We start from the raw sequence: 14,279 nt of genomic DNA on the forward strand, positions 1-14,279 counted from the left end.
ACATGCAGGGGAAAGAAGGTTTGATTTCCAATTTTTATTATTCATATCAGAGCATACTCTATAGACTTCTTACAAACAAAGATTTGTCTGTATGAATCCAATGCAGTAATAGCTGCCCTTTTAGAATTAACATCTCGACAATGAAATGTCAAATGAAGGGAAATACTTGTTGTATGAAACAAGATTAATGTTCACCTCAACTATGAAACTGGCATTTAAGCAGGAGTTATTATAGAAAAGTCTCTGTGGTAGCTGTGGGGGGAGGGATGTAGAGAAATGCTTTTGCTATTTCACTTAGTTTGGTCTCTAAAATAGAAAAAATTGTGTATTTTTTATTAGTACAAGTTCAGCTTCTGTTAATGCCACTTCCATGCATCCCTAAGAAATGAAGGGATCTGATTATAGAACTTGTTTTATTATCTAATAATTGTGGTACAAAATGACTGTTGCAAGAAATTATTTCCCCAGATAAGAAAATGAGCATTCAACGATATATTGGTAATGATGAAGTAAGAAATTTGAGAATTACTTCTTCACCTAAAATTCATGGTTTATTTCATAGTTCCACTGATGGAATTTTTCATTTTCTTCAATGATCAGTCATGACTCTCACCCCTCTGGTATGTATATACAGAAGTGTTATGTGCCAGCCTCGGCAGGTACAACCACGAACCAAACGAGCGTTTTTACAGAAGACAGTTTGCTTTTATAGTGATCACACACTGATGTGAACATAGACTAAAAATAACAAATGTTGTTTTAATAAGGATTTTTTACAGTAGGCATAGATATAAAAGTTTTTTTCAAATTATTTTCACAGGTATCACTGAACATTTCATAGCTGTCTGTTACAGAAGCACTGCAAAGTGCTTTGAGTCTTTCATTTATTATACACAGTTAAAATATATTACACTTCTGAAGGTATCTTAAATCACTGAACAGTTTTGCTAGCATCTTAATGAGCCAAATGGGAGTAAAAGGCAGTCCACATTCATGATGTGAATATACAGTGAGGTGTTTGACATCCTATGAACTCATTGCTCATGTCCTTAAAATAACCATGGTGATGAGACCTGAAAGACAAGAATTAAGAACTAAACACTTCTATTTTGCTCAAAATAAAACATTTAAAATAAAGAGTTTACCCTGTCACAGGCCAGAAAATATGGTAAAAGTGCAAAAATACATACAGAATGCATTTAAAAACACACTTAAATATTATAAGTATCGCTCCAAATTTTGACATAGTCAAAAATCAACACTGACATGTGGTACATGTAATAACTGAATGTCAAAGAAGATAGAAATACTGCAAACAATTACTGATTTCTCTACTGGAAAATCTTAACATTGAACTTCTGACTTGAGTAAGTGTAACACGAGCACCCAAACCCCATTTTTCATAGGGGCCAGTTATGGGCAGTGTCATTAGAATGCTGAATCATCAGTAAGGCAGATCAGTTGAAGGCTCCAAGGCTTTTTTTCTGCTCTGTGAATAATAACTGACCAAAGACCAGTTTTAGACAAAGATATTAAGCTTCCTTGTCAGTCTGCAGAGGGAGCTTTCAACAGACTCTTTGTTGTGACCTTTAAAGAGGGAGGAAAAAAAGGACTGCTCTGACAGAGGTTAAAAACAATTAAAATCAGATGAAAACAGGAACTAGGGGCTAATAAACCTACTCACAACACACTGAAAAGTTCATTTTAATTATGTGCTGATACAGGAAAAGGTACAAATCTGCAGTTATTAACCATAGGTTATATTGCACAAAGTAAGGGAGGTAGATGGAAGAACATAGGGGCTCCCTGAATTCCAGCCTTATGTAACACCAAAATAACAATTTATCAGTTCTTGGGCAACCTCTTTTTCTTGCAGGCTCAGATGATGTCACTGTAACAACCTTTCCCTGCAGAAAGCTCAGCTAAAGCCTACAGACCTCACTATGGATAAAGACATTTCTGAGACTATTATATCTCCTGCCACTCCATACTGATGGAACTTGGATACTTTATGAAGATGGTGAAGGCAGAAGCATGACAGAACAGAGTTGCAACACTGCCTTCCATTGGATCAGCAAATTATCCCTTAAAGAGGAACTACAGCTCAGCTATTTATTAAGGTATGTATTGGTTCAGACAATCAATGCTCCCACGGGTGCTGGATCCTTAGCTTGGATCAATTCCATCATCACAGAGGTACAGCAGAGACTTCTGGAGAACAGCCTGCACCACTTGTACAGGGACTTCCAGACAATAAAGGGTCTAACTCATTTCCGTAAATCAAACACTTCTCCAATATCATTTACTCCTGTTGGTGTGATATAACAACCCTTTCCATTAAATGCTCCACAATCCAGTTGCAATTGCTTGTGGAACAAAGTGGTTTCAACTTCTCAAGAGCAATTGACTTTCTACATGAGCAAGAGTTGCACACAAAAAGAATCTGTCCATGAACACTAAAAATGCTGCCAGCAAAGAAGTCAAAACTTGCCAAAACTTCATAGGGAATCTACGAACAGGTTCAGTTGTTCTAAGCCAAAAGGCTTAGAACTCTAGCTGGCACCAGCAGAACCTGGAGTAATTTTCAAAAGCAGAGATAAAAACAAAGTCAGGATTACTGCAAGGTCCTGATCTGAGAATCCATCAGCATCAGCTTGGGCAAAGAGCCACAAGTGAGATTTCAAAGCACTTCAGCAGATGGGACCTTTGTGAGTCAGCAGAGTGTGCATGAACCATCAAGAAATCGCACCTTTCCCCATCACCACCTCACCTCTAGCTATTGGTTTGGAGCTGCCTAGCTCTTTTCCTTTAAATCCTCATTTCTGCCAGGTAGTGGGACAAGAGAATTGAGTTTAGCGTGACTGTTTTTCAAATCTGAAATAGTTATAGAGAAATAGTCATAACAAATTAATTGTTGAACTCATCTATGCTAGCCACTGCAGGAGCAAGTTACAAATCAGGAAGAACTGTGGATGGTAGGGGTCTCAGACAGGATTTGCAACAACTTACTGCTACACATATCAACTGCTTATTAAACAGGTACATAGAATGAAGGGTTAGAAAACAGCTCAGGGGGGTTGGAGGGAGAAACCCAATAACACATTCTATATTCTGCAACAGAGTAACTATTGCAATGCAAGAGTAAGAAACAGCACATTCCATTCTGGTGTGTTGGCAGATGATTGTTGTTGGACAATCATCAAATAAACTGAAATTAGCGTGTAGGGGCCTATGTGCAATAGGTATCAACTCTAATCTGGTCTAAAACACAATAACTAATTTAGCCTGCTATCACCATGGCTACAAATTAAGATCTAAGCCAAAACGCAAAACAAAATGCAATGTGGTACTTCGTCTCCATCCAGTTTCCTGAGGCTGCTGGCAAAGACCGGTGAAGTTTTCCAAACTCATAAATGTTGCAGGAAAACGTTTATAAAATCCAAAGTACTTACCTAAAACATAAGCAGCTACTAACTTTTGATTCACACTTAAGTGGAGGTAGAGAGGCACCAGGGATTCCATTTCCCCCAATGTAGGTAGCATTAGTGCTGCGACACACACCACCCCAAGGAAGACTGTGAGTAAACTAGGTCCCGACGAGGCAGTTCTGTTTTCTGAAAAAGCAAGACAGCACCAGTTGTAAGGAAGACCTAAATAATATAAACATTAAACATTCTGCAAAAAAAGAAAATAAATGCCTGCAGTACACAGGAGCTGAAATAGCCTCAGATTTTCCTTTTTGCTCTGGTGTTTGCAGGGGGTGGAAGACAACTCTTAAACCCACCCTTCTAAACCTTCTGCATTCTACAGTGGAGGAGGCTGCTCCCTGTTCTGATGCTGGAACTTGTTTTCACATGACTTCCCAAACCTCTCCCTTCTGGAGGAACAGAGCCTGCCAGGCCCAGTTGCTATATATACACACTCAGGACAGCTGGATGTCTCAGCAATGCTTGACGTTTCCCTGTGCATCCTGACTGCATTCCTTGATGTTCCTTCAGTGATCAGTAATCAATCAGTTAAGAGCACCCAAAAGACCTGCACAAGCAGGTAAACTGCTCACACCTCCTGAACAAAACCTGCCTGCAGCAGGACCACAGGCTTCTTGGGCCAGATGAGCTCCCCTTCATTCTTTACAGGATTCAAGAGCTACACCTGAGCCAGAGTCAGTTTAGACACCACAAATTGGTAAAATTTGATTCTTACTTTAAAAACGGTGAGAACGAACTACTGACAGCCCAGTACTACCAGAATAAGAAAATGCAAGCCACAGACAATAAAGAGTCCTTCACAGTCTTTATTGCTCTGCACTTTAACAGCTGGAACCTACTCAAAGGCCCACTGTGTCATCTTTGAAAAGAGCTGTTAACATGTTAGTTGAATACTTCTAACCAAATCCGTAAGACCCACTGGAAAATAGCCAATGTTTTTATCAACTTCTCCTATCCTCTGTGACTAGCAATATGTGCTCTATTTTAATTCCATACATCTCTTATTTCCAGGTTGCAGGTTACATGCAAAACTGCAGTTTCTTTGTTTACTGCTTTTCTGTAAGTAAGCAATATAACGTAGTCAATAAGGTTTTTAAGGAAAGAGCATTTGGAATAAGACCAGTATCAGATTGTTCAGGATGGCTCAGGTTCTTTGTCCTGGAGCAACTACCACATTTTGCTCTGTGAGCCCAGAGACCTTTCTTGGTTTGCTTTAACTGTGTATCCTACTAATTTCTATTATGAGGGGTTTTTTTAATAAAGTGTTTCACCAGCCAACAAACTCAGTATAAACAGAGGAACAGATTAATTTTAACAACATGAACACTCTCAAGAAGGTTGATCTATTTTGGAATTGATTTTTGTTGTCCTGAAAAATATAACAGTGACAAGAACATTTCAGTATAAATCAGTAAAAGTAAGAAGAATGTAGACCATCAAGAATCAGTTTAGATTCATTTCAGGTAGAACTTGACACTTTATATCCGAGCCCTTCAATTTAAGTGTCTGGCCTAGGTTTTCAAGACTGTTGATTCACTTCCTCACTGAGTGTACGAAACACGAAGAGTTTTCAGCCACCAACTGTGCTCTTCTGTTCTTGTGGGACAGACAAAGGACAGGGCACAGAACAAGGAGCACTTTAGAAGATGTTCTGGCAATATTTCCTGCTCATCAGGAAACGGGGGATTAACAGTTTGGAACAAACTCAGAAGTGGCATATGTTTTGAAAGAGCCCAAGGGAAAAAATCACTACCATCCTTTCACAGACAAATTCCCACTGTCTGTATGAGAACTCCTGCTTCAGAGGAGCAGTGGATGCACTCTGCAAGGTATGACATGCAAACACAGGGCAGCAAAGGGTCTTGATTGATCAAGACAGCATAAACAGAATAGGCACGGTTTGGGTTCTTGCATCCTGTCACCCTCAAGTGCTAAAGACAGCAGTCTTACAGGTAAGTAAAATGAATTATTTTAAAATTTATTTCTGTTTATATTTTAAAAATGTTTTAAGTCTAGTCACTTGAGCTATTCAAAACTGATTCAGAACATAGGAAGGGTAAAAGATTTCAGCTACCTGGTTGACACAAAGTCTGCTCAAAAAAGACACTTTCAGCCAGGTGTTCTTTTATTCGTTTTTCCTCCTCTTCCTTTTGTTGTTGTTGTTCCTTTGCAGATGGAAGCAGAGTAGCAATAATCTCCTTTTTCCCTAATGCTTTCCTCTGGCTCTGCTCAGACACTTGGAGACGGAATTTATCTATGACACCATAGTAAGAAGCCCGAACATCTCTGTGACGAATCACACTGCAGAGGAAAACAACATTTTCAAAGAGATGAACTACTAAGAAGAATGTCTATTGTGGAATTACAACCTATATCACAAAGTCTGTCCTCTCTCCCCCCTCCTCCAGATAAACTGGAATAATCCAGACCTCCATTAACTCCTCCATCATTCAATATTCTTGAAGACTTGATCTCACCTCCTGTCTCACCTTCTTATGTTTGCTTTCATTCCTAAATATAAATGCTCCCAGTCAAACCAAACAGTTAAGTCTTTATATCAAGCCCATCTTTGCCTCAGTCTGAGGCCCAGCTGGTAACTGATGAAACATCAATTATCTGAAAGATGCCTCCACTTCATGTATCAAAGTTGTTTGATGCTGGCCAATGATTTTAAAACGTATTGAGAGGACTGGAATGGACAGGGAAGGAAAGGAGCTGGACAGGTGTTTGGCAAGCAACAGTCCAGCTTCATAAGGAAACCAGGCCCAAAGCTCTACAATTCTACTTTTCTCAAAGCAAAACACATTTCCTCTGTATATAAGAGTCAGTTAGGGATTTTCAAAATCAGAAACCCACCATTGACAGCATGTTTGGAAGCTATAAAAAGCACAGCTTTAAAATAGCACTGATCAACAGCAAAACAGACCTCTGAGCAGTGCTGTGCTCAACTGCCTCCTCTCTGCATTCATGATTCATCATAAGAATACATATCTAGCATTGAAAAGCTACAACATTCAGGTTTTGAAGTGGTATCAGCTCTTAGGGTAAATAAGGATTTCAACTATTTTTCCAGGGTTTTTTTGTGAAAGGTTATTCTAAGTTTCCAAGATAACAGCAGCTAATCTGAAGAACATACGAACAAATAAGAAGGTTGCCATCTCATGAGGGGAAAAGAAATTACTGTACCCTTAGTAACATAGAATTGTAGTCCTAAAATCGCTTCAAGAAACTGATCTTGGTGATACTATATACATTAAAATGCTGCAAGAAATGGATTTTTGTTTTTCAGTCTTCATATAAAGGAACTATATCACATCAAGATATCTGCAAGCATTAGCACGTAGCCAATGCTTGCAACTGGTATCTAGTTTGAATAGACTATTCAACACAGAAACAGAGACCAAGTCATCCCCTCAGCAAGAGAATGCAGTGATGTTTTACATCACTTCAGAGGCAAAGGAGTGTGCCTATGACAGGCTTCCAGCAAGTGGAGTGCTGGCTGGGCAACCGCCTTCACTAAAACAAAAGGCTTTTTCCCCCCACAACCCTAATTCATACAGCTCTCAGCATATCAGCACAGCAGATCAGGTCTGATTTCTTCCTTTAACACTTCCTTTCAAATTGGTGCCCCTGCTCCTAGTACCACAGTACCACCTAAACAGAATCTTTACATAACACTGTGCTAGGAGAACATGTATCTGCTGCCAAGCAAGGAGATATTTTCTGCAGACCGTTATAAACAGACACATTCTCCTGTTTCTTTTTAGAGATCATTGCATAATTGGAAGCTCTGTAGAATATCTGTTTATCTGGCAAATGGCCACACTTGCATAGTACTGCTCATATCCCAGCAGTAAACACTCTCCTTAGACAGCAACCACTGGACTGAGATGGGGGGTTTTGCTGCACAAAAAAATTCCCTTAGAACATGTGTATGTCTTATTTTTCTTTATCTAATAAAACCCATTTGTTTAACCAAATGTAATCAAGCTTGTGTAAATGTCTGCTAAAGAATGGAACAGCTCACTGGTACACTGGTATGTTCTGACCTGTTTAGTTCCATTTTTAGCATTGTTGCCCCTGCTAACTGAAACCTTCTAATTCCACATTCTAAACTTTCTTTCATTTGGTGAGTCCTTAGAATTTTCAAATTGCACCTAAGGAAAACAGTCTGTAGGAATAAAGAGCCATTACCCAAGAACAATTATTATTTATCTGACAAAAGGTTTCTTTATATGGCCATTTGTTAACCATAGATTCCAGGTGGTGTTTTACAGCTTGGAAAATGTCTATTCAGTGTGCTCTTTTGGGTACTTCAGATTTTCTTCAGCTGTATCTGTACACCAGCACAGAAACAATGTGGCAAATAGAAGTAAAAAGAGTTGGTCTATTTTAGTTGATACACTTACTCTGCTTCAGCTTTCAACAGCCTACAGACCCTGTACATTATTGTGGTCACTTAAGGAGCCTCCTCCCGTCCTGAGTTACTAGGTTGACACCTCTCAGCACAGAGACAAAGGGGAGACACAGAGATCTGAGAATGAGACGGGTGGTCAGGATGAAAGGTAGGCAAAACTACCATTATTAACATGGCCCAGGAAAATGTGCTCAGTACAACTGCATACATTTCCATTTTGCCAATCTGCAAACAAGTATTTCTCACAAACAAATCTCAGCCCTGGGGGTTTGCTTTTCTTGTTATTTCTAACAACAAGGTGCTCAGAGGAGGCTCATATTACTCTTGCTCCTGGTTTACAAACTACACTACAAGATGCATTTACTGGCATTTTATTTATGCCCAAAGGCAAAATTAAAGAAGGACATATCTCCAATATTGTAATACCTCTGCTCTAGAGGGAAAGAACACCAAAAATCAGAGCCACAAGTATACAGGAGATTAGGAACACATATCTTTATCCAACTTATATATTATAACATGCATGCTGTCATTTACAATCTCCTAAATAATAACAGAAATTAAGGTAATAAAATGTTGTATATTAGGGAAAAAACCAACCAACTTCTACTTACATATCAACACAGCACTGAGGCTTCACTGCACCAGTAGCATCCACCACCGCATATTTATTTGGAGTTGTACAAAGAACTGCAAGGAAAAAGACAGGAGTGGTAACAAATCATGGCCTAATACATCACCAGATTCATCAACAGATACAGGCAGAGACATGAGTTTGGTTTTGTCACAGATACTACTTGTTACATGAATTATAATTGGACTGTTCAAGATCATCAACTAACCCTTAAATAGAACTTAACCTAAGAAACCCACCTTTGAATTTTAAGGCAAACTCATAGGGGTTATATAGAGTCAACACCTGCTTGTGTGTTGACTGGTCATCTGCATAAAATATAAGTTCTGTAGGAAAAACAAAAACAGGAAGATTTCCTTCCACTAACTCTGGCTGTCTTTTTTGTTGCTGCATTGGCACTGAATCCTCCTTGCTGCTTCTTGTGTTCTTATGACTTTGTATCCTCAGAGACTTCAGTTTTTGAATCGTTTAAGAATTCCAAAGCATTTTGGCAATTCTAAAGGAAAAAATGGGAAAAAAAAAGAGAAAAGGCAAGAAGATTATTTCCATGAGTCTATACTAAATTGAGGCAGTTAACAAAGGTGCAAAAATATAAAACGTGATGCTTGATTATGAATCTACCTCTACTTATGTTCCTTCAAAAATACTCAAATAGAAAAAATATTTGCACTGGGTTTTCATCTATTTAACAAACTGCTAACAAAATAAATGGATAAGCACCTCCCCAGTGTATCATGGCAGCAACTGTGGGTCCACTCCATGACTAGGGCTGCTTATGCTGGGTCTTTGAAACACAAACCAAACAACGACAGCAAAAAGAAACCCCATCCTTGCCTCAGGACAGCAACACCTGAGAAACACGAGGGCAGAAATGAGGAAACACAACAACACTGAGGCAGCAGGAGTCACTGTTCAGGCAGGAACCTTTCCATGGGGATGACTCCCCCGGATGAGGTATAACAAGTAAGGAATCTCCTCACCTAGGCACCCAGGTATGTAATGTCCCAGGGATTCAGAACAAAGGAATGGGGAACACCTTCATGTCGCGTTTAAATCAAACTCCCTGTTCCAACTGCATAGTTACAGCAATGAACAGAAAAATTACTGGGATGAGTAGCACCAAACAGATTTGGGATTTACTATTTTATTAAGAGATGACAGGTTTTCTACCACCACTACCTCTAACCAAAGTAAAATCATCACAATTCTCCCTCTGCCACCCCCTACAGTTCTGTTTTATTTTGAGTGACATTCCAGAACTAAAACCAGAGCCCATGATCCAACCAAGAAACAATCCCAAATGTAATTCATAAAGTAAAATTAAGGCCAGACTCCTCAGCACACATACCATTGACTTAACACATGACAGCGAGAACAAAGTCTTCTCCTCCCCCAGCAAGAACGTCATATTTTACTGCAGCTTCTACAGATTAATTATCAAACTGAAGGTGTCCTTTGAGGCCTAACTTTATAGAAAAATATTAAAACAATAAAAAGTTCCTACTGATTCATTAGATGTCATTTCCACCTCCCACAAAGCATTTTAAAATAAGGTACATTTTACCTGTTCTCCAGCTCAATACACTGGATAGTTGCACCTTAAAGAATTTAGCTTCTGAAATTTCTAGTAGCAAATCACCCAAACTTTATGAACAACCAAAACCAAATGCTTGTTTCTGCATTCTAAACATCCTGATGATCACATTTCCAAGCACCAGATATGCATTCCATACTTGAAACATGACACAGGTTCATTCATGTGTTTACTAAAGATTTACAGGTTCTCATTCTTATTTACAAACTAAGCTTTTAATTTTATTTATTTTGTTATTAAAATAGCAAATTATCCCTGTAGAATTCAAATTCATGGATCTCACTGGAATGTCCTTCCTCATGATCCAGTTCATTTTCAGAGCACAGGTTTGTTTCCACTTCACTGAAATGCTATTAATAATATTCTGAAAACAAATCCCCAATGATAGCGTTCCAAGCTGATGTTCTGTTACCTTATTAAGAAGAGTCTAGAAAAAGAAATGGCTCTCTAAGTGGCAATTTGGGTTCTGAGGACTTCTTGGAATTATGGTGAATCCCTTTTGTTTCAGAAGAATCAACAAACTTTGGAATGACTCTGTACAGCAAGTGTAAGTATTATTTCTTGAACAACTTCATGCACTATTACAAAGTGAATTTAATTGTTCCATTCAAACATATTAAGACTATATGAAAAGCTAATGTGGAAAAACTGTCAGCATGTAGGAATACAAAATACCTTTCGATGCTTGTCATAGGCAGAAGACAAAGAATTATTTATTTAAATTTCTTTTACCAAGTTAGCTCAATACAGTATGCCATAAGAATATGTAAGAATCTTTAGTTCCGCACATCATGCTTAACAGAAATACAGGCAAATTTTGACACTACAAAAGGGATTTTTTTCAAATAAATACTTTAAGCTACCATAAAACCAACAGCAAGCTACTGCTACACAACTTAATTGACTAAGTTTAATAAAAAATTCAAGTATTATTTATAATAATCAATATCATTTTGATGCTTTCGTTTTTTATTTAAATACTGCACGCGTTTCATCCCATAACTCCAGTTCCTTCAGCTCAGTCCGTGGCAAGTGTTCAGTGTCCAAACCCCCACAATTCTCTGTATCAGTGGAGGTATGGATCACTATGCCTATCAACAGGCCTATTTTTGTTACACATCTGTGGAAAACAGTGTGCAAACCCCCCATGATTCCACAACCTGCATGTGGAAAGCCACCAATTTTTAAAAAAGTATATCCTATTATTGCTTCCTTTTCCTATTTAACTTGTCTGGATGAGGAGCTACCACCCAAACTTGCAAAAGCAACGTCTGGCAGGCCTATAGTAGACACATTTGCTGACACAGCAGTGTCATTCAGGGTATAAATTTCTGGATTCCTAAGCAAGCAACTAGCATTCTTTCCAAGACAACAGTTTTAGCTTAGAAGTCACCTTGCTGGGACATCTCAGCAAGTGACAGCAGTAAAAGCACTTTTCCCAAAGACTGACTGACAAACCACACATATGCTAGGGAGATGGGATGGTTTAGTATTGATACTCTTGATAGCAGCACACCTCTCCCATCAATGAGAAACTGCCAACACTTTTACAAAGAAAGTGTGTATCACCACAACTTCTCTGCCGAGATTAACCCCACAGCAGCAATAACCTGAGAATAAGGTCACGTACCCCAGACAGTTCATGAACAGAAGCTCAGCTGCTGCTCTTCTGCACCTCCACTGCACCACAACCACGAAATTTTGTGGTCAACAGTTACCACAATTGCTTGCAGCACGTAAAGGTAAGCACAAGCAGATCTCTCCCAACCCAGAATCTGGGGTCTCAGGCCTGTGATTTGCACTGTACAGATGGGCTTCTCCCAGCAGCATCGATTAAATTCCCTCAGGAGCAGGGATCTGTCAAAGCTAACATTTACCAGGGCCAGCATGTAACACCCGAACAATGCCAGCTCCCTTCCCAGCGCCCTTTGAAGTCGTGACAAACAATTGTCACTGGTATTTTTTCAGCACAATAGGGATCTTTCCTCCATGAAGTTACTAAATATATACTGCTGGTGTCACAACAGCACAGATGTGCCAGTGTTTCCTTTGAAATCCCTTTCTTCATAAATTTAACTTGACAGAGAAAAACACGAAGTGAAACATAACTTCTCTCCAGGGTCAGAAAAAACAACCATTGTGATTTGTTTTTACTTAACAAGTATCTGCTGAATAAATAAATCAACTGAGGAACTTTTTTGTTCCCATTTTAACTTCCAACAACCTCGTCACCATGGCTTCCCAGTGCATTTGTTGGTTGTTTTTCTTCATAACAACTGCAAATAACTCTACAGAATGTCATCGGGTAAATACTTCATTCAGAAGAAAACCTCTTTATCATCATGTCTCCACACTGCTGTTTTAAAAGTTGCCTAATTACACCATAATCTACTTTTATTACATCTCATGATCTACCCTCTAAATCTACACAGGTCTTTCTACACTACATACTCAGTAAAACTGATGGGTTTTAAGCACATATTTACAAAATAAACACAAAGTCTTCTTCAAAATTCCCTCCTATGCCAAGCTGAGCAATCACTTTAAGCTACATGCTAATGCAGCACGGGATCTGAAGCACTCCATAAACATTTTGTTTCTCCAAAATGTTTTGAAGGCCTCAATGTGCACTTACGCAAACCAATGTTTAAACTACCTGCAATTATCTGGGAGTGTCACCCAACGATGAGAGCACAGAGCCAGCAGCCAGGATGGCTGGATTCCATTATTGCTAACTCTGTCACTGACACTCCATGACCTTGAGCAAGTTGGTTAACCTCACCTCAATCTGCTGATCTATGAAGGCACACATTCTGCAAAGTATTTCAGGAGGCCCCCTTTGAACCGGCAGAACTGCTCTGATACTTTGCAAAACTGCTACTATTAACCACTTCACAGGAGGATGAGAAATGTCATCAGTAAATGTCTCCAGGATGCTGTAAAACGAAGGCATCTCGGAGCATTAACTATTGGCATAGTTGTCGACCATACACATAAATCATGCTGGTACTGACAGCAAAATCTATTAGGACCGCATTATTTTTTTAAATCCTGAAAAGGTGACTAACAAAAGGTAATATTCAAATGCAACTAAGAGGCACGAAAAGCAGTGAACAATTAAGTAACAGCTGTGCATTGCTTCTGATCCATTCTGCTACAGGCTCGCAAGGGTCCTAGAGAAGACATTCAAGGGCACGTGTGCTTTAGTCTCTATTTCCTCACTTTAAGTTTGTGTTTAAGGCACTAAACTGGTTGGTCTTTAAACGTGTGTTGTGCTTATTAGCGCTGCGTGGCCCCAAACCGCCTCAGATTAACAGAGGGGAGCACTCTTCCCCGGGAGAGAAGGGAAGGCGTTCCGAGCTGTGCCTACTGCCGGCAGGGCACGGCGGTAATTGCACACTCTTAATTGATCCTCTTTGTTCTCAACGAGGAGCAGCAGCGATACGGGCTGAGGCAGCTGCGCGATAACGGCGCCTCCCGCAGCCGGCCCGGCACCTCCGCGCCGCCCCCGGCCCGGCCCCGCCGCACCGCCCGGACCGAGCCCCGGCTCCGCGCCGCCGCCCCTCGGAGCGGCCTCCGGCCCGGCAGCACCCGCAGCGAGCCCCGGCCCCGCGGAGAAGCGGCGCCAGACCGGGGCCTCGGAGCGCGGCCGCCGCCCCGCTCCCCATCCCGGCCCCGCCGCGCTCCCGCAGGGCCTGCGGAGGGCAGGGGCGGGAGGTCCGGGCCGCGGGGCCCGGGACAGGCCGGGCCGGACCGCGGGTGTCGCTCCGCTCGCCCGCCCCGTGCCCGCTGCCGCCCCCCACCCCGACTCACCCGCCCGGGGCCGCTGGTGCGGGCTGGCGCGGCGCCCCTTTGTCCGCCCGTCACTGCGGGCAGCGCTGGGGCTGCTGGGACCGACCGGCCGCCGCCGCCGCCGCGTCACCGCCCCGCCCGCCGCCCGCCCCCGCCGCCATGTCGGGGCTGCCCCGCGGGCCGGGCCCCGGCGGCCTCGGCGCCGCTTCCCCCGCCCGGCGGCCCCGCCGGACGGCGCGGCTGGTGCGGCCGGCCCGGCGCCTCTCTCCTGCGGGGAGGTGTTTTTTAATAATATTTCACCTCATCTCGCGGTTCCCGAGGTGTGACCCCGTGGCGGAGGGGTTCCTGCCCCTC

General features: G+C 41.4%; 1 protein-coding gene across 1 annotated transcript; it reads right to left on the reverse strand.

Moving 5' to 3' along the window:
* Positions 1–739: 739 nt before the first annotated feature.
* Positions 740–14,035, reverse strand: MOSPD1 (motile sperm domain containing 1). The gene is made up of 6 exons (XM_066182083.1): positions 13,947–14,035; positions 8,779–9,035; positions 8,520–8,595; positions 5,563–5,789; positions 3,453–3,614; positions 740–1,073 (listed from the first exon to the last, which is right to left on the reverse strand). The coding sequence occupies exons 2-6, from the start codon at positions 8,930–8,932 to the stop codon at positions 1,042–1,044; spliced, it is 651 nt and encodes a 216-aa protein (XP_066038180.1). The 5' UTR covers positions 8,933–9,035; positions 13,947–14,035; the 3' UTR covers positions 740–1,041.
* Between the last annotated feature and the right edge of the window lie 244 nt (positions 14,036–14,279).

Source organism: Chamaea fasciata, unplaced genomic scaffold, assembly GCF_029207755.1.
Source record: "Chamaea fasciata isolate MVZ Bird 193981 ecotype frontalis unplaced genomic scaffold, bChaFas1.0.hap1 SCAF_4, whole genome shotgun sequence".
Lineage (NCBI taxonomy): Eukaryota > Metazoa > Chordata > Aves > Passeriformes > Sylviidae > Chamaea > Chamaea fasciata.

Coding starts and splice junctions, on each gene's coding strand:
- MOSPD1 (XM_066182083.1), bottom strand. CDS start 8,932: ATGCAGCAACAAAAAAGACAGCCAGAGTTAGTGGAAGGAAATCTTCCT. Junction 5,790..8,519: donor CCTCAGTGCTGTGTTGATAT/GTAAGTAGAAGT, acceptor TTTCCTCTGCAG/TGTGATTCGTCACAGAGATG. Junction 1,074..3,452: donor AGTAGCTGCTTATGTTTTAG/GTAAGTACTTTG, acceptor CTTGTCTTTCAG/GTCTCATCACCATGGTTATT.